The sequence below is a fragment of the Crocodylus siamensis genome, chromosome 2, assembly GCF_052110815.1.
Source record: "Crocodylus siamensis isolate JL-2025a chromosome 2, ASM5211081v1, whole genome shotgun sequence".
NCBI classification, from domain to species: domain Eukaryota; kingdom Metazoa; phylum Chordata; order Crocodylia; family Crocodylidae; genus Crocodylus; species Crocodylus siamensis.
The window spans coordinates 11,675,485-11,694,707 of NC_143396.1; the positions used below are offsets into that span (position 1 = coordinate 11,675,485).

Here is a 19,223-nt window from a genome sequence, read left to right on the forward strand (position 1 = left end):
TTGCGCTGCGCTGGGCCCTTCCCAACCTGCCCGCGTCCTCCCGGGCCTGGGCCCCGACTCCGGAGAGGCCTCCCCAGGGAGACCGGCTGCCCCGGACTGCAAGGGGCGCTCCTGGCCGGGCCGTGCCGTGCCGTGCCGTGCCGTGCCGGCCGGTCCTGCTGGCACCGCCGACCCGAGCCGGGCCCCCGCGCCGCGCCAGCTCCGCCAGGCCCGAGACCCGCTGTGGGCCGGGTCCTGCCCCCGCGCCCCCCGCGCAGCCCGGCCGAGCAGAGGGCTCAAACCCGGGCGGGGGGCAGGGAGCTGGGAGTGTGCGTGGGGCAGGGGGCTTTGGAGGGCACCAGGTCTGGGGGGCAGGCACCCCGTGCCCCGGTGGAGGTGGGGGGCACACGCGGGGCGCCGGGGGCCTGCGGGGGTGTCCGGTGTGGGGTGCCCGTTCCCCCGCTTCAGCGCTGCCGGGGGCCGGCGGGGGCATGCGCAGTCGGGGCTCCGGGCCGGACTCGGGGTGCTCCCGGGGCGCGGGCCGGCCGAGCCGCCCCGCCCCGCCCCGCCGTGATGTCAGCCGGGCGGGGGGGCCCCGGGGAGCGGCATGGCGCGGGCGGGGGGGCCGCGGGCGCTGCTGCTGCTGCTGCTGCTGCCGGAGCCGGCGCCGGCGCGGGGGGGCCGCGTCCTGCGCCCGCCGCCGCCGCCGCCGCCGCGGAGCCCGGCCCCCGGGACGGCATCCCCGCCCCGCCCCCGCCTGCCCCGCCAACTTCGGGCCCGGCCCCCGCCCGCCGCCCGCGCCTCCGCCTCCCGCCGGGGCGAGCGAGCCAGCGCAGCCCCGCGCCCCGCGCCGCGCGCCCCCATGTTCCCGCTGCAGGACGCGCTGCCCCGCGCCGCGCTGGCCATGAAGGAGGAGCCGCTCAGCGTCCGCGCCTGGATGCCCGGCGCCGGGATCCTGGACGCGGGCACCGCCGCGCAGAGGTAGGAGCCGGGCCCCCAACTTGGGCGGGACGGGGCGCCGCCGCCCCGCGCCCACGGCCGTCCCCGGGACGCGCAGCGCCGGGCACCGCCGTCGGCGCCCGGCAGCTGCCCGGGGACGCGCCTGCGGCTGGATGCCCGTGGAGCCGGGGCGCGGGGCAGGGTGCGGGGCCGTGCCCAGCCCGGGCCCCGGGGGCCTCTCGCGCCTCCGAGCCCCGGCCGGGCGGCGCACTGCCCGCTGACAGTGCCCGCGGGTCCCCTGCCCCGCGGCGCTCCCCGTGCGGCGGCCGGCCGGCCGGCCAGGGCTTCCCAGCGTGGGGGACCGGCCGTCTCCCCGGGGCAAGCTCGGGGCGCACGAGCCCGTCCTCCGGTCTGCCCGAGCTGGGAGGCTTTCGCTCCCCGGACCACCTCCCGCCCCAGGAGACGCCCGCGAGCTGCCGCGGGGTCTCGCAAGGAGTCACCGCGCCTGGCCCCAGCAGGCCCGAGCAGCCGTGACCCCGCGGCCGGCGGCGGCACCGGCGGCGCTGCCCCTGCTCCGGCCCTGGACCGGGCGCTGCTCTCGGCGAAGCCACCAAACTCCCGGCCGCTCCCCCCGCAACGCGCGAAGCCGCGTGCAGCCGGCGCTTGCCACGGAGCCTCCTTCGCCTCCGCTCCCAGCGCCCGCCCCGGCCTGCGGGAGACGAGCCGCAGCAGGGGCCGTAGCGGCCGGGGGGGGCACTTTTGTCCCAGGGCCTGAATGACCCGAAACAAATGACCCCAGGGCGCGGGGCCTGGCGGGGCTGGACGCGGGCTCGGCCTTGCGGGGACTCGTGCCCAGGGATCTGCATCTCCCCCGGAGCAAGCCCAGGCGGGACTTCCCAGCTGGCCCCCGCTCCGACCCTGCTTCACGGCCTGCCCAAGGGCTGGGGCTGCGCTCGGGCAAGGGGGCTCCTCTCTGCATGCGTGCCCGGCCCGGGACACAGGCCAGACAAGCCCCTCGCTGGGCAGGAGGAAACGCCCTGCCATGGCGCGGCCAGGCCGAGGCGTGAGCACCAGGGCAGCGGGCGCTGGAGAGAAGAGAGAGCACCGGGGCGCGTGCAAACGTGTGCGCAAAAGGTGCTGGGCTGGGTGGCAGCCGTGCACTGCGGCCGCATCTGCTGTGTCCAGGGATGGTGGCAAGGGGGATGGGGCAAGGAGTGGGGAGCCCGGGAACATGTAGGTGGCGGGGTGCAACTGCGTGTGCAAGGCTCTGTACACAAGACCATAGAAGCAGACAGGAAGGAGAGTCTCGGGGTGATGTGTGCATCTGTGTGTAAGTGTGTGTGTGTGTGTGTGGACATGTGTGCATGTGTACACTAGTGCAGTCATGTGTGGACACATGCGCACACCAGTGCACTTGTGTTTCTGCATGCATGTATGTCTGGATGTGTGTGCGCGCATATGTCCCCACATGCATTTGTGTGTGAATGTGTGCATGCCAGTGAAGTTGTGTGTGTGTGTGGATGCATATGCCAGTGCAGCTGTGTGCTTGCGTGTGCATACACTCCCCCAAATAAACCCCCGTGAGCTTGTTTGTGGGCTCGTTTGTGCTCCGTGTGCACCTGCGTATCCTTGCAGGCAAGCAGGGCGTGGGAGCCACAAGAGCACTTACATGAGCCCACATCCAGGCCATGGCCCACAAGTGTGTCTGGCGTGCGTGTGCAAGTGTGTCCCCATCCCTCTGGGCAGGAGCCGAGCATGTCCCCCCAACACCTGCCAGGAGTGTGCGTGGCCAGGAGAATGTGCAATCCGGCCATGCCCGCGTCTCCCTGGCTGGGCCGCTTCACCCCCACCCCACACTCCCCCTTTCCCCGGTGCCGCGACACACGCAACACACGTGTCACAGACCCCGTCGCCGCACCGGCTGGAATGAAGCCGCCAGCCTCCCCCACCCCCCGCGCCCGCGCAGCTTGGCTTTCCTGTAAGCGCTGCGCGCCCGGCCGGGGCCCTGCTAGGAAATGCTCTGATTCCCTTTAATAATTCATGGGGGCTCCATCTACGGATGGCTCGCCGCCTCCGCCGCCCGCGCCTCCAGGCGGGGGGGCAGGGGAAACTGAGGCACGGCGCAGTGGGGGTGGGGGCTACTGCCAAGAGACCCCTGCACTCCTCTGCAGCTGCCCAGCTCCGCTCCCCCCATGCCAGGCCAACCACTGCCCATCCCTCTGGGCCCCGGAGCTGAGAAGGGGCCGGATTGGGCCCCCGTGCCGCAGGCTCTGGTGCCAGAGGGGACGTGGGGTCCAGGCCTTGTCCACCTGTCCTGGGCCTGCTGCGTCCAGTGAGTGTGAGTGTGCGTGTGTGTGCACCACTGGGAGTGTGCTGGCAGGCTTGTGTGCACGTGTGTGTGTGGATGGGTGGGTGTATGCGTGCCACTGGGTGTGTTCCAGCAGGCTCACGAATGGCTTTCAGCATAGATCAGCATGTACAGCCGTGTGCCGGCCTGAGCATGCTGCGGGCATAAGCATGTTACTCAGCATGTGCCTGGGTGCATGAGCACACATGAGCGTGTCACGTCACACATGTCCGTATGTGCTTCTCTGCCTGGGTCAGTGCACCCGTGCCCTGCTCCACACGTGTGCCGGGCCACGGAGTTCTGTGTGTGCATCAGGCCGGGCAGCGGCCTGTCTGCCTTGGTGGGGGCCTGCCCAGTGCCAGCTGCACGGATCATCCCTGCTCCGTGCCTCAGTTTCCCCCGCTGCACTGTGGCTGGGGGAGGGGGAGTCCCCGCCTGGTTTGTGCCCGTCCCTGGGTCGGTGTTCAGAGCTTCGGGGCCGCGGCCGCAACTCCCAGACCGGCTCGCCGCGGTGCCGGGGGACAGCGGAGCAGCGCGCGCGCGCGCGCGTGTGTGTGTGTCCATGCCGGACTCCTGGGCTCTGTGTATGCGAGTGAATGTGTGTGCATGTGTGTGTCCATCCTGGACACCCAGGTTCTTTGTGTGAATGCATGTGTCCCAGGCACCTGGTTTTGTGTGTGCATGCATGTGCATGTGTGTCTCAGACTCCTAGATTCTCTATGTGTGTGCATGTGAATGTGTGTGTCCCTGTCCTGTGTGCCCGGATGCTCTGTATGCATGTGTATATATCCTGGACACCTGAGTGCATGCGTGCATGCATGCGTGCGTGTGTATATCAGATGCTTGGGTTCTGTGTGCATCCGTGTGTGTCCATGTTCCCCGGACACCTGAGTTCTGTGTGTCTGTGTGTGCATGCATGTGTGTGGGTGCACGTGTGTGTGTCCCAGATGCCTTGGTTCCCTATGTGTACGTGTGTGTGCGTGCGTGTCCTGAATGCCTGGCTTGTGTTTGTATCTGTGTGTGTCCTGGATTCCTGGGTTTTGCATTGTGTATGTGTGTATCCTGGTTGTGTGCGCACACGTATGTGTGTCCAACCCATTCTCCTGGGCGTGCGTGTGTGTGTTCAGTGCAGGTCTGCCTTCCCCAGTGCCCACCAGGCCGCAGGTGCAGCGCCAACCATGGTGCCAGCTCAAGAACCGCCCCCCACCCCCACGGGCAGCTCAGGTTTCACCCCAGCCAGGCGCCCCCACCCCAGGCCTGGTGCCCCCGCCGGCCCAGGAGAGCTGGCGCCGGGCTGAGACCTGCCACGCTTGTGCCACCCCATGGCAACCTGGAGAGCAGGGCAGGGGTATGGGGCAGGTGAGGTCCTGGGAGGATGCTGCTGTTGCTAAGCAACGCGCCTGGTACCCAGGGCAGTGGGTTAACCCCGTCCTTCCCGGCGGGTGCATGGGGCCAGGCCGTGGTAGCCAGGGCCTGGCTTCTTCTTGAGTTGCGGTGCATTTGTGTGCATGTGCACTTGCATGTGCGTGATCACGTATGTGCATACATGTGCACACAGACGTGCATGTGTGTGCACGCATGGATACGTCTGAGCCCAGGGGCTAGATGGGCAGGGGGCCGGGGGTTAGGAGTGAGGGCACCCCCGGCTGCCATCAGTGCAGGGAGCAGGACACATGCCGGTCCCATCCTGGGCCTGTCCAGCAGGGGGCAGTGACACACACAGTCACACATGCCTACACACGCACACAGCCCTGCATACACTTCCACCCATGTCCCCATGTGCACGCTTGCCTACATGCATGCTTGCACATGCGCACACACTAATCCAGACCCCCCAGCTCCCTCCGGACCCCCCACTCCATGGCGGCTTCGAACTGATCCCGAGCCCCCCATCACCACCATGCCCCTGCCTGTGTGCCCCCAGGACCAGGGATGGGGAGTCCTGCTCTGCCACTGACTGCCCACATGTCCCTGGTCATGTCCCCTGCCCACCAGGCAGGGGCAGCAGGGTCTGGGAGGGCACGGGGTGGGGTCTGAGGGCTGTGGGGGCCGGGGTCACGCTCCCCCCTCTCCCCACAGCGGGGTGGGCCTGGCTCGTGCCCACTTCGAGAAGCAGCCGCCCTCAAACCTGCGCAAGTCAAACTTCTTCCACTTCGTGCTGGCCATGTACGACCGGCAGGGGCAGCCCGTGGAGATCGAGCGCACCTCCTTCATCGACTTCGTGGAGAAGGACCGGGTCAGGAGTGAGGGGCACCGGGGAGCTCCTGGGGGGCTGTGGGGTGGGGAGGGGGAGAAGGTTTGGGGCCATGGAAGAGGTGGAGGTGCTGGGTGGGGGCTGGGGGGGATGTGGCCCAGACAGGACCCCCGTGCCCCCTCTGGGCTGGGCTGTCATGAGTTTTTTCCCTCTGACCTTTGCCCCTGACCTTTGCCCTGCCCAGGAGCAGAACGGTGAGAAAACCAACAACGGGATCCACTACCGGCTCCAGCTGCTCTACAGCAACGGTGAGGGGGAGCCCGCGGGTCGGGAGTGGGGGGCGCCGGCAGGGCTGGCGGCAGGGGTGCAGGTTGGGCGTGGGGGCACCTCATTGACCCTCTCCTCTTCCCCCGCAGGGATCCGGACGGAGCAGGACCTCTACGTGCGGCTCATCGACTCCATGTCCAAGCAGGTAGTGCCGTGCCAGGGCTGAGGGGTCTCAGGGGGGCCCTGGGAGCCTCCCCCGGCAGCTGGGGCTTTCTGGGGGCAGCTCATATCAGCCCCCCATACTTGCCCCCGTCCCCTACCTCAGCCCCACAGCCCCGGCATGCCTGGCCCTGCCAGGCCCAGCTCCTGGGGGGCTGCGGGTCAGGAGTGAGGGGCGTCAGCAGGGCTGGGGGGGCTGGGGAGGCCAGGCCCCGCACTCACCCCCGGCCCCCCCAGGCCATCATCTACGAGGGGCAGGACAAGAACCCCGAGATGTGCCGCGTGCTGCTGACCCACGAGATCATGTGCAGGTGGGTGCTGGCGCTGGCGCTGGCGCCATTGCTGCTGCGCCTGGGGTGGAACCGGCCCCCCCGGAGCACGGCTAATTGCCCCCGCAGCACTGCACTAACGAGCCCAGGGGAGGCCGGGGGGCCTGTTTGTGCTGGGCTGAGTCCCCGGGGGGGCCCTGCCTGCGTCTACCCACTAGGGCCCCCCTCCCCCTGCCCACATTAACCCTTTGCAGGCCCAGCAGGGAGGGGGTGAGGAGCACTGCAGGGGCCCTGTGGTGCTGCCTCAGTTTCCTCTCCTGGGGGCTGGGCCCAGCCCCCCGCAAAGCAGTCACAGGCTGTCCTGCCCCCCTCCCCCCCCAGCCGCTGCTGCGACAAGAAGAGCTGCGGGAACCGCAACGAGACGCCCTCCGACCCCGTCATCATCGACAGGTATGGGGGGGTGGGGGCCTGGGATCCAGACCTCCCTGTGCTCCTGAGGCTCAATTGAGCTGTGCCTCAGTTTCCCCACATGTAAAGGGGATGCAGGGAGGGGAGAGGACCCATCTCTGCTGCATGGAGTTGGGGCAGGGGCTGCAGGTCAGGAGTGAGGGGCATCCATAGGGTTGCAGGGGGCATGGGGGCTGTGGGTCGGGAGTGAGGGGCACTGGCAGGGCCACATGGCATCTGAGGCTGCACATGCCAGGGGCACGCCTGGGCCAGGCACACACACAGGCCTGTGTCAGCACACTGCACACATGTCAGGCATGTGCCTCGTGCTCACACAAGTGTCACATGCATGTTGTGCACATGCCAGAAAGACGCAACTTGTAAGTACGTGTGTGTGTGCTGTGCACACACAGACATGTGATTTGCCACCAGAGTCACACCTGTGCTATGCCTATGTGGATAAACCATGTGCACACACCATGCTCATGAGTGCTCACACACAGACCTCCCTGCACAGGAATCTCCCACGTGTCTCACGTGCACACATGCCTGCCTGGGCTGGGCTGCACACAGCAGAGCTGTGTACATGCCACCTGTACAGACCTGTGATAGTCACACCCCTTTACACAACTGCTTCAAACACAGGCATGTCAAGCACAGACAGACATGTTACACACCTGGAGGCAGCTCTCACAGACATGTAACATGCTTGTCACACACAGGTCAGTCTGATGCCACATGTGGGCACAACCCCCCCAAACACATGCATACACATGCCAGGTCCAGGCCTGCCAGGCCACACGCTTCCAGACCGGCCATGCCCAGACACAGATGCCCTGTGCACACACACACATTTTGTGTACACATAGACTCTCCCTCATGCCAAACACATAGAAACACCTGTTCAAGCTCCTTACATGGGCGGGGACATGCTGCACTCAGACACACAGGCTCTTTCCACATGTGAACACAGGTGCAAATGCATGTTGTGTGCTATCTTGTGTGTATGCAGCCTGCCAGGCATGCACATGACACCTAGCATAACAAGAGCTTGCACACGTGTGCCTCTGCCACATGTTTCTTTCCCTGTGCTGCTGTTCCTTACACACATGCTCACACATACACATGCACACACACATTGCATGCTCCAGCACTGCTGCGAGCCCCCACATCCAGACATGCCAGGCACACATATGAGGGTGCCGTGACCACACAAACAGGGCTGCCCATGATCGACTCATGTTGCTGGTTGGTGCCCAGTGTCATGGAGAGGAGTGAGGCAGGAACTAGATGTGCCAGGGGAGCTTGTTAGCTAATTGCACATGCAAATTCTACCCCCGTGTACTTGGATGGGCCTGCAGCACCACTCTGGAGACATGGGATGTGGGGAGACACGTGTGAGCTCTTTGGGGGCTGCAGTGAGGAGGGGGACAGGGAACCAGGCCCTGCCAAAACCCCAGGGCTGTCTGTGGGCTTGAGCCCTGGGTGGGAGAGAGTGTGCACCCGCAGGTGTGTGCATGCACATGTGGGTAGGTGTGTGCATATGTGTGCATGGGGGGGTGTTTATATCCATGTCTGTGCAAACATGCATCTATGTGTGTATGCATGCATGCATGTCCATGTTTGTATGTGCGTGCGCATGCACATTTATATTTGTGCTTGTGCGTGTGTGCATGTGTGTCTGCACAGTTCTGTGCAAGTTGTGGCTGCTTGTGTCAGAGTCTGGGTCTGTCGGGGCCTTAGGGTGGTTGTGACTGTCCCCAGGTGAGCCCAACCCAGCCTGTGCATCAGGGGTGCCAGGGTAGGAGCATGTCCACACGTGTGCATGCATGTGTATCAGTAGGGGAATACATCCATGTATCGCTTGCAAGGCAATGTGTGTGACAATGCACATGCGCAGGCATGGTTGTGCCTGTGTGAGCCTGCAGCACATCTGTCAGAGAGTGCATGCATGTCGCAGTCTGCCTTCGGCCAGCATGTGCATGTCAGCACCCAGGCAGCCACAGCGCACACACGTGTGGGCTTTAGTGTGGGGTTGCTCATGTGCAGGCATTGCGCGTGCACGCAGCGGTCTCTGCATGTGTGTGCACTTGGGGGCATGCATGTGCGTGTTCATGTGTGTCTGCATATGTGTATGTATGTGTGTACAGTTGTGCACATGCATACATGTGTCTGCATGCGAGTGCATGTATGTGCATGTCATGTGACCGTCTGCACATGGACACAGCTGCCTAAGTGTGCCAGCCTGCGTGTGTGCAGTGTCGAGGACCCTGGACAGACGTGTCTGTCTGTCCCTGGGCGTGTGTCCATCTCTCCATCCAGCCCCAGTGGCAGCTGCTCCCCCTAACCCCAACTGCGCCGTGCCAGGGACATGCCGGAGCCCCCAGGCATTGGCAGCAGGGGTCAGTGGAGCTGCTGTGACCCCCAGGCACCAAGTGGCCTTGGTGTGTGCAGAGCCACACATGGCCAGACCTGCCTGCCCGAGGCACAGGCCCAGGGCATCCATCCACCTGCCTTGCATCTTCCCATCCCCTCGTCCCTCCATCCGCCTGTGCCCCTTCACCCCCACCGGGTGCCCCAGCCCTGGGACCCAGGTCCCACGGCCCTGCCACCCCGGGCGATGGAGCCTGGATCTGGAGGCTTGCTTCTCCCAGGGCGCAGGCAGCCTCAGCTGGGATCCAGCTGTGCATGTGCATGTGCATATGTGTGCATATGTGTATGTGCAGGCATGTGCAAGTCCATGTGTGCATGTACACGTGTACACACATGAGCCCTTGCATGCTTGTGTCTGTTCACATGTGTGTGCTTTTGCCTGTGTATGTGTGCGCACACAGGTGTGTGCAGATGTGTACATGATGGTGTGCACTTGTGTGCATGGGCCTGTGTGTGCACATAAGTGTATGCACATGTGCAGTTGTGTGTGCGCACATGTGCATATATGTGGACATGCATGTCCAGGGCCAGGCCATGGGGACCAGGAGCTGGACATATAGACGGTCTTCCAGTGAGCAAGAGCCGGGGGGCAGGGGGATGCGTGTGCATGTGTCTGTCTCCATGCCACGGGCTGGCGTGTATACACATGGGGGGACATTGCATGCGCTGTGCCCCCAAACACGCTCCGGTGCCCCTGCTCCATGCTGCCTGGGGGCAGTGACTAGGAGCAGCCATCCCCTGCTGGGCCCTACCCTGTACATGCATGCCTGGGCCACGGCTGGCTGCCCCGACCCCCTCGCCCCTCTCCCCAGGGTAGGTTGTTCCTGCGGACAGCAGTGCTACAGCCCGGCTCCACCCCAGAGTTGGGCGCATCTCTGCGGCCGCTGAGGGCAGAGGGCCCAATCCTGAGCTGGGACCCCCCCGCCTCCAGGCTCTGGACACCTCTACCCCTCCAGGCCCGCCGCAGGGCAGGAAAGCCCCAGCCCTGCCCCCCAACCTCCCAGCCCTCCCCCCAGGCCCCTCCGGCGTGGAGAGGCGGCTTAAGTGCCCTATCAACATGTTAATCAAATTACTTAGGAGCTAAAATTGACGCGTTTTTTCATTAATTATCCAAGATTAGCCTAATTGCGCATTCAAATTTATGCGCACGGAACAGAAGGTGTTCGGCGCCGGGCGCCCGGCATTTGCATATTAAATGGGGAGCGCAGCGCATTAGCTATGCTAATGTATGCGCATTGTCTTTATTTTTAACTCCCAGCCCCATATGCGCGGCTGGCACGGGGGGGGGCAGGGGGCTGCCAGGAGCCCCTACCCCGACTGGCTCTGGGTGGGGGGGCAGCACCGGGCACGGTGCTGGAGTGCGCCAGGCGCCACGGTCGCAGCCTCTGGGTCACCCGGGCCTGGAGCCGCCACGGGACCTGTTACGGGCATGGGTGGCTCCGGGACGGCTCGAGGGTCTCCAGGCTGGGTCTCGGTGGCTCTGTGATGGGTTCGGGGCTGGTTCTAGACCTCTCTAGGGCAGGTTCAGGGCCAGGGCTAGGTGGCTCCAGGCTGGTTCTAGGTTGCCCTACGACGGGTTCGGGGTTGGTTCTCGGTCTCTCCAGGGAAGGTTTGGGGCTGGGGCGGGGTGGTTCTGGGCTGGTTCTAGGTCCCTTTATGACAGGTTCAGGGCTAGATCTAGGCAGCTCTGGCACAGGCCCTAGACTAAGCTCTCAGTGGGGTTCACTCCCAGCCCCAAGAGGCGCTTGCCCCAGGGGTTGTGGGGGCTCTGGCAAGACCCAAGGACCATGGCCAGGCTGGTTCCCTAGGGCTTGGGGTCACAAGTGGGTAGCGGCCTGGGTCCGGGGTGGCGGGGCATCCAAGCACGGCCAGGCCCCAGGCTGGGAGGGTGGAGGGGGTCTCCCCCCCTCTCCTGCCGGTGTCAGGGTCCCCCCCCTCCCTGCCACCGGCTGCAGCTCAATCAGCCGCTAATGGGGCTGCGCTAAGTGGGCTCCTTCCCGCTGTGCTGCTGCCATCAGCTGAGCTCAGCCCCCTCCCCCCTTTCCTCTGCTCCCCCCCACCCCTGTGACCCCCTCCAGCCTCCTCTCTCCTTCCCCTGGCTGACTGCTCCCAGCCCTGGGTGCAGGCTCCTGGCAAGAGCAGCACCGGGCATGGCTGGACAGGGCGGGCAGGGGGCTGCGGGTCGGGAGCGAGGGGCACCAGCCAGGTGGAGCCCCTGGGGCTAACACCCCTCCACCCCTGGAAGGCTGCAGCTTTAATCCATCCTGCCCAGGACTGTGGGGCTGCACGCCCGCCTCACCCCATAAGCACCGTCTCGAGCTGGGCCCCTTCCACATGTCCTGGGCCCCGGTACTGCCCATGGGGAGGATTCTCTGTACTGCTCTACGGGTGTCTGGGGGTGCATATGTGTGTGCATGCATGCTGGTGGATCCCTACCTGTGTCCAAGCATGCATGCATGTGTGCAGGTATGTGCTGGGGGGATGCCAGTGCATGTACAGATCCTTGTGCGTGCCCCAGTGTGCACTCGTGTCTGTGCCATGCCCATGTGCCAGAGCCCTGCACTCCCTGCAGCCCAGTTCCAGATGTGAGCACTGCTGGCTGGGCACTGGCACCGGTTCTTGGAGGGTGTGCACACACATGCTCACACACATGCATATGGACACATACATGCACTTGCACACATGTATACACAGGCACACACCCTTGCACAAGCACAGACATGCACACACACACAAATGTGTACACATGTACACACAGAGGTGCACATGCATGCACATGCAGACACATGCCCACACACACCTGCTGAGACACATGCAGACCCACATGCAGTCTGGGGGTTGCATTTACATATAGCCGCACATGCGCATGTGTATGCTGGCATGGAGGTTGGCATGCGCATGCTTGCACTGATGTGTGTGTGTGCACATGCCTACAAGTGCGTATTGACCTGCCTGCACATGTGCATGCACTTGCATGCATGCATGTGTCCAGGTGTGCTCGCCTGCAGGGCGGCTTGCCTATACCTGTGCCTGTGTGCACAGGTGACAGCTGGCACATGCATGAGCGTGTTGGCATGTGCAGCCATTGGCACGTGCTGGCCTGCGGGTGTGTGCAGAAGGCTCCCGGCACCGGCACCCCCCACGCCGTGACCCCAGCGCCCTGGCACTGATCCCCCCCTCCCCATTTCTGCCCCTGGCAGGTTCTTCCTCAAGTTCTTCCTCAAGTGCAACCAGAACTGCCTGAAGAACGCTGGCAACCCCCGCGACATGCGGCGCTTCCAGGTGCGTGGCAGCCCCGCCGCCCCGCACCGACGACCTGTCTACACCAGGGCTCCCTCTCCCCCGCCAGCTGCGCCAGCCCCCAGGCAGCCCTGGGCACCCAGGGAGTTACAGGGCAGAGGGGGAAACTGAGGCACGGACACGGGGGGCTGAGTCCATGGTGCTCACAGGTGAGGGATGTGCCCCGTGCTCCTGCCCACACGTGGCTGTCCTGTGCCCCGCTCCCATGGCCCTGGCACCATCTTTGGGGCTCTCAGAGTGATATGATAATTGTGACATTTCTGCATGATTAACGACCCAGGCAATTTGGTTGCGCGGCGCTGGGAGCACAGCCAATCCCCCGCCTGGATGAGCCGTGCGGGTGCGGGGAGGCGCCCCGGGCAGTGCTGGGTGCCCCAGCCACCGGACCTGGGCAGCAGGGGATGCCCGGCTGTGAGGGGCAGTGCCAGCTGCCCGCACCGGCGTTCCCACAATGCACTGGGGCACTGGTCGGGGGAGGGGGGCCATGGCGTGTGACTGGCGCTGTGCCCGCAGGTGGTGGTGTCCACAACAGTGAACGTGGACGGCCACGTCCTGGCCGTGTCCGACAACATGTTCGTGCACAACAACTCCAAGCATGGGCGGCGGGCGCGGCGCCTGGACCCCTCCGAGGGTGAGTCCTGCTGGGGATCGGGGTCAGCTGCCCCGGGGGGTATGCTGCAGGTGGAGGGGGCCCGGGCTGCGGCAGCGACGGGGGCTTCCCCATGGCCTCCATCATCCGTGCACTTCTAGCTCTTCTGGGCTGGTTCCCCATGCAGACACACATGCATTCAGGCGTGCTCCTGGACGTGTACACAGGAATGTGTGTGCACACACGTGTAGACAGGCATACAGACACATCCATCTATACAGCCACACACACGTGCACATGAATGGATGCACCTATGCACTTATGCATGCATGTACACACAAATATGCACACAGGTGCGTGCATATGGATGCACACGTAGTCATACATACCCTCAGGCATGCACAAGCACACACCTGGGCACTCAGACATGCACTTGGACACACATGTTTACACAGGCATGCATGTACAGGCATGTCTGTATACACAAGCATACACACATGCATGTGCATGAATGCACCTGTGTAGTCATGCACGCACACAGATGTGCTCCTCCCACCCCCCGGCAGCTGCCACACCCTGCATCAAGGCCATCAGCCCCAGCGAGGGCTGGACCACGGGTGGCGCCACCGTCATCGTCATTGGAGACAACTTCTTTGATGGCCTCCAGGTCGTGTTCGGCACCATGCTGGTGTGGAGCGAGGTAGGCCCGCAGGGTGGGGACACGCGTGTGTATGTGGGTAGGCATGTCTGTGTGTGCATCTGTGTGTGTGTGCATGAGCGCATGGGTGTGCATGTGGACATGTGTCTGTGTATATGTGCATGCATGTGCACATGTACTCATGAGCTCATGCATGTGCACATGTATGTGTATATGTGCATGTATGTTCACATGTATGCATGAATGTATATGCATGCGTGCGTGTCTGTGTATGTGCCTATACCTATGTGCATGTGTGCACGCATAAATGTGTGCATGCATGTGCATATGGACGCATGTATATGCATGCATGTATGTGTGCATGTGCATATGTGTATGCGCATGCATGTTGCATGTGCAGGTGTGTGTGCACCTGTTGTATGCATGACCTTCTCCAGGCACAGTGGGGGCGGGGGATCGGTGGGGGAGTCTGCTGTGGACACCAGGCCTGACACGGCTGTGCCCCCAGCTGATCACACCCCACGCCATCCGCGTGCAGACGCCGCCGCGCCACATCCCAGGCGTGGTGGAGGTGACTCTGTCCTACAAGTCGAAGCAGTTCTGCAAGGGGGCGCCCGGACGCTTCGTCTACACCGGTGAGTCCCGGGACCCCCCACGGGACCCAGGCATCCGACCTCATATATGTGTTCATGCACATGCCACAGCTATGGTGGGGGCTGGGTGGCTGCAGCCATGGGAGGGGAGGGCTTGTGGACAGGTAGGTGTGTGGGGGGACAGGCAGGGCCAGGGGGTACAGCTGCTCTCCCCCACCAGGGGCTCTGTTCTCTGTCCCCCTGGGGTTGTGCGGGTTTGGATTTGTGTGTGTGCACATGTGTGTGATACCATGTGTGTGCACGTGTGTTCTTGTGTGCATGCGTGTGGCCCCGTGTGCCTGTGTGGGATGTTGTGCACATGTGCATGTGCTCCTGTACGCGTGTGCATGTGCGTGTGATCCTGGGCAGGTCTGTGCATGTGTGTGGGTGTGATCCCATTAATGTGTGTGCATGTGTGATCCAGTGAGCACGTGTATATGATCTATGCGTGTGCGTGTGATCCTGCCTGTGTGTCCACATGCCTGTGTATGTTTGAGCCATCTTGTGCGTGTGTACAATCCTGTGTGAGTGTATGAGAGAGAGAGCGAGAGAGGGGCAGCATGTGCCCGATGCTGTGTGGACCTTCCCCCCGCTGTGCACATGTGTGCCTGGGACCGTGTGCACAACTGTGTGTGTGTTTTTTCTTGCATGTCTGATGCCCTGTGCCTCTCCCCCTCCCTCCTGCTCTGTCTGACACTACGTGTGAGGCTCCGTCCGGGGGTGGGGGGTGACACCGCATGTGCTTGACACCCAGTGCACGCAATACACCAAATGGTATCACCCCCAACCTGTGTTCATGGGTGTGTCTGACACTGAGCATGATCTGAGTGCATGTGCACAAGCATGTGACCCTGGGTCTGTGATTCTGGGGGGAGAGAGAAACTTATGCATGTGTGCGTGCATGTGTGTGCGTGTGCCCCTCTTGGCAGGGGGCTGTGGGGGCAACACGTTACCACCCAAGAGGCCACAGCCCACATGGATATGTGGCACACAAGCAGGCCAAGGGGCACACACGTGTCCAAGCATGTCCCAGGCTGGGCACAGCACCACTCCCAGCCCCCCATGACCAGGGGAGACCCCCCGGCCCCTCCTGTTGCGTGCACCGGGCTGTGGAGGGTGGGGGTGTCCAGCAGCCCGGACACCGGGGGGCCTTCCCCACAGGGCTGTGGGGCGGGATGGGGGGTCTCGCGGATCCCTGCCACCCCTCCTGGGATCTCACCCGCCTCCCCGCAGCGCTCAACGAGCCGACCATCGACTACGGGTTCCAGCGCCTGCAGAAGGTCATCCCGCGGCACCCCGGGGACCCCGAGCGCCTGCCCAAGGTAGGGGCTGGCTGGGCGGGCGGGGGGCCGCGGACCCCTGGGTTCTTCCCCTGGGGCTGGGGGGGAGGGGAGGGGGATTCAGTGGCCGGAGCCGGGAGTCTGGGGGCCCGGGCCCCTGGGTTTTCTCCCGGCTCTGGCGGGGAGGGAGGTCCCGTGGGCTAGAGCAGCCAGCCACGGCGTTAACCCTGCCACGGCCACAGCCGTGGGGGGGCTTGGGGCAGGCCCCCCATGTCCGCTCTGTGCCCCCAGGAAGTCCTGCTGAAGCGTGCGGCCGACCTGGTGGAGGCGCTCTACGGGATGCCCCACAATAACCAGGTACGCCGCGCCCCCCGCCCGCCTCGGGCACGCGCGACACGAGCTGGGGCAGCCTCAGCCCGGTGACCCCCCGCTCCCCGCAGGACATCATCCTGAAGCGGGCAGCGGATATCGCGGAGGCCCTGTACAGCGTCCCGCGCGCCCCGAGCCAGCTGACGGCGCTGGCGGGCAACCACGGGCACGGCGCCGTGATGGGCGTGGGCTCCTTCGGCGGGCAGCTGGGCGTCAACCTCGGCGACGCCGCGCAGGGCGCCGAGCAAGGTGGGTGCAGGGCGAGGGGCCGGCCGGCCCCGCACGCCCGGGGTCTCTCTCGGCCCGGCCAGCGCTGCCGGGCGGGGTGCCCCCTCACCGGTGCGCTCCCCCAGGCTACGCGCGCAGCACGAGCAGCGTGTCGCCCCGGGGCTACGTGCCCAGCTCCACGCCGCAGCCGGGCAGCTACAGCACGCTGTCGTCCGGCATGAACGGCTACGGCGGTGCCGCCATGGCCGGCCTGGGAGTGCCCGGCTCCCCCAGCTTCCTCAACGGCTCCACCGCCAACTCGCCCTACGCCAGTGAGTCCCTCCGGCCCTGCTGCCGCCCCCGCCCCACCTGAGACCAGCTCCGGGGCAGGGGCCGCGGTGCCCGGCCGTGCCCTGAGCCTGCGCCCCCCCCCCAGTCATGCCTTCCAGCCCGCCGCTGGGCACGTCCTCCATCAGCCTCCCGGCGGGCGCCGGGGCCTCCACGCCCGCCGGCGTCTTCTCCTTCTCCCCCGTCAACATGATCTCGGCCGTCAAGCAGAAGAGCGCCTTCGCGCCCGTGGTGCGGCCCCAGGCTTCCCCGCCGCCCCCCTGCGCCAGCGCCGGCGCCAGCACCCTCCAGGGTGAGTCGCCGCGGGAGGGCGCGGGCCGGGGTCTCTGCTGCCTGGGCCCGGCTCCTGCGGCGCTCACGCTGCCCCTCGCCCCTCAGACCAGGCTTTCGAGGACTCGGACAAGTACCACGGCCCGGCGCGGGCGCTGCAGGGACTGGCCTACTCCTAAGCGCGTAGGTCACTGCGCGGCCCCCCCCGCCTGCACGCGTGTGTCTCTGTGTGTGCGCGGGTGTGTGTTCACACGTGCATGTGCATGCGTCCGCCTTTGTATGCGCGCGCATGTTTGCACGTGTGCTCATATGTGTGTAGTGTGCATAAATGTATGTGCATGTGTGAATGCACATATCGGTACACATGTTTGTTTGCATACTTGTGTGTGCACGCATGTGCATGTGTGTGTCCATGAACATGTGTGTACGTGTGTATGCATGTGTACACATATGTGTGTGTATGCGTTTGCTTGAGCATGCACCTGTGTGCATGTATGCACATGTGTATGTATGTGTGCGTGTGCATATGTGTATGTACATGCATGCGTGAGTGAGGCCAGGGTGGGCCTGAGGCAGCACCGTGCTTGTGGGCCTGGCTCCGGTGCTGGGGGCTGAGCTGGGCCTCTCCCAGCCAACTCAGGGGGGTCAGGTCACCCGGGACCGTGGCCCCCGCGCCGTCTAACCCCTGCCCCTTCTCTTGCAGCTGCACCGGAGCCCGCGTGCGCCAGGGCTGGATGCCAGGAGAGACGCCCAGACCCCGCTGCACCCGACCGCAGGCGAGGGGGGGTCACGCCCTGGCCATTGGCACCTGGCACCAAGGCCCACGTCCGGAGCGGCCGGGGGGCCTGGACCAGCCTCCACCCGGCACGGAGCTGCCCGGAGCAGGGGCCAGGTCCCCTCTGCAGGGCAGCGCCCCTGTCCCCCCCCACAGAGCAAAGCAGCCGGTCCCTGGCAGCCCGGTGCCGGCCCAGGGACACTGCTCAGGTAACCCCCGCCCCCACCCCCGCAGGGCCAGGCCAGGGTGCTGCCCGGGGGGGTCTCTGGCTGTGGGGAGCTTTGAAAGGGAGTCAGAGGATGAGGCCGGGGTGGCGGGGGCCGAACTCCTGGGTTCTGGGGCCGTTTCCTGGGGGGAGGAGGCGCCACGAGGGGCTGAGCTCCGGGCCTGTGCACGGTGCTGCATGCTGGGAGACACCGGCCTGGCCCCCCAGCTCGAGGATGCCCAGCCTGCCCCCCCCCCCCCCCCCCCCCCCGGCAGACTTTGACCTGCCCAGATGTTCCAGCCCAGATGTGGAGCCGCCACCCCCAGCTCCATTGTCCAGCCGGGGAGCTCGGCCCCAGGCCCAGGCGCGCGAGGGAGCCGGGGACGCTCCGGCCAGCGCATCAGGGCTGCTGTATATAGGGGCAAGCCTGGGGGCTGGCGGGGGGGGCTGGCCAGTGTGTCCCCCCCACCCACGTGTCCTGCATCGCGTGTCCCCCTGTCCACATGTGTGCTGCAGCCGTGCATAGCTGTCACCCTCCCTGCAGTCTCCGTGTCACCTGTGTACAGCCAAGACCCCCCCATGAACCTCCCACCCAGCAAGCTCTGAACACAGGGCTCCTGGTCCCCAGCCCCAAGCCCCATCCAGGCCTAGAGCCCCCCCACCCAGAGACCCCAGACCCAACGGGGCAGCTGGACAGACTCCCCCAGCCCCATGGAGGCCAGCAGGAGCTGTGATCCCTCTCTGCTGGGTCTCTGGGTCAATGGGGCCAGCCCAGGCCCCCCATCCGGACCCCCGGGACCCGGCGCCGGGACCCGAGACGGGTTTGGAAACCGAAATAAAGCGACTTGCACAGCCGGCGGGTGCGCATGGGTCTGTGCCGCGCCGGGGGGCACCCACCGCTCACAGGGGTTGCGGGTCCTGGAGGGGCAAGGAGCTGCCCAGGGTGGCACTTGGAGCCTGCCTTGCACCCCTGGGCGGGGGCGTTGGTACACAGACCCCAGCACACGCAGGTGCAGGGTGGGGGGGTGACACGGGCCACAAGCTGCCGGAGCCACCCCCCTGCGCAGCCGGCTCTGGCGCTGCCCCAGGCCTCAGCCGGAGCTGGACACCCGTTGGAGCCAAGGCAAACATCCTGCCGCCCCCTCCGCCGCCCGCGAGAGGAAGCCGGTGTCCCCCCGGCCCTGCCCTCGCCCAGTGTCATGGAGCAGCCCGGCGCTGGCGGGGGGAGCAAGGGCCCCTTTCGGGGGGGCAAATGGAAGCCAGACTCGGCCCCCCCAAGTAGCCGGAGCCTCCTGGCTCTGCTGCACGTAGGGAAGGAGGCTGGGGTGCAAATCCGGAGGAACAGGGGTGGGGTGTGTGCCCCAGTGCCAACTGCTGGGTGAAAGCAGAAGTGCCAGGGCTGGGGGGTCGGAGGACCAGACCCCCCAGCCTGGGGGAGCTGGCAGTAGTGACAAGGCATGTGCATGTGTGTGCAAGGTACCCGTGGGCACTGGTGC

General features: G+C 65.3%; 1 protein-coding gene across 2 annotated transcripts; it reads left to right on the top strand.

Moving 5' to 3' along the window:
- Positions 1-559: 559 nt before the first annotated feature.
- On the top strand, positions 560-18,576 carry EBF4 (EBF transcription factor 4). Of its 2 annotated transcripts, none has more exons than XM_090035249.1 (17): positions 560-960; positions 5,345-5,501; positions 5,704-5,767; positions 5,876-5,931; positions 6,183-6,256; positions 6,596-6,664; positions 12,295-12,376; positions 12,908-13,025; positions 13,550-13,683; positions 14,180-14,276; positions 15,507-15,595; positions 15,845-15,910; positions 15,994-16,171; positions 16,276-16,461; positions 16,566-16,769; positions 16,856-16,930; positions 17,451-18,576. In XM_090035249.1, exons 1-16 carry the CDS (start codon positions 587-589, stop codon positions 16,924-16,926), a joined length of 2,019 nt encoding a protein of 672 aa, XP_089891375.1. In that variant the 5' UTR covers positions 560-586; the 3' UTR covers positions 16,927-16,930; positions 17,451-18,576. The 2 variants fall into 2 exon arrangements, with proteins under 2 accessions (XP_089891375.1, XP_089891374.1); XM_090035248.1 differs by having other exon boundaries at positions 563-960; positions 14,150-14,276.
- The last annotated feature ends 647 nt before the right edge of the window (positions 18,577-19,223 follow it).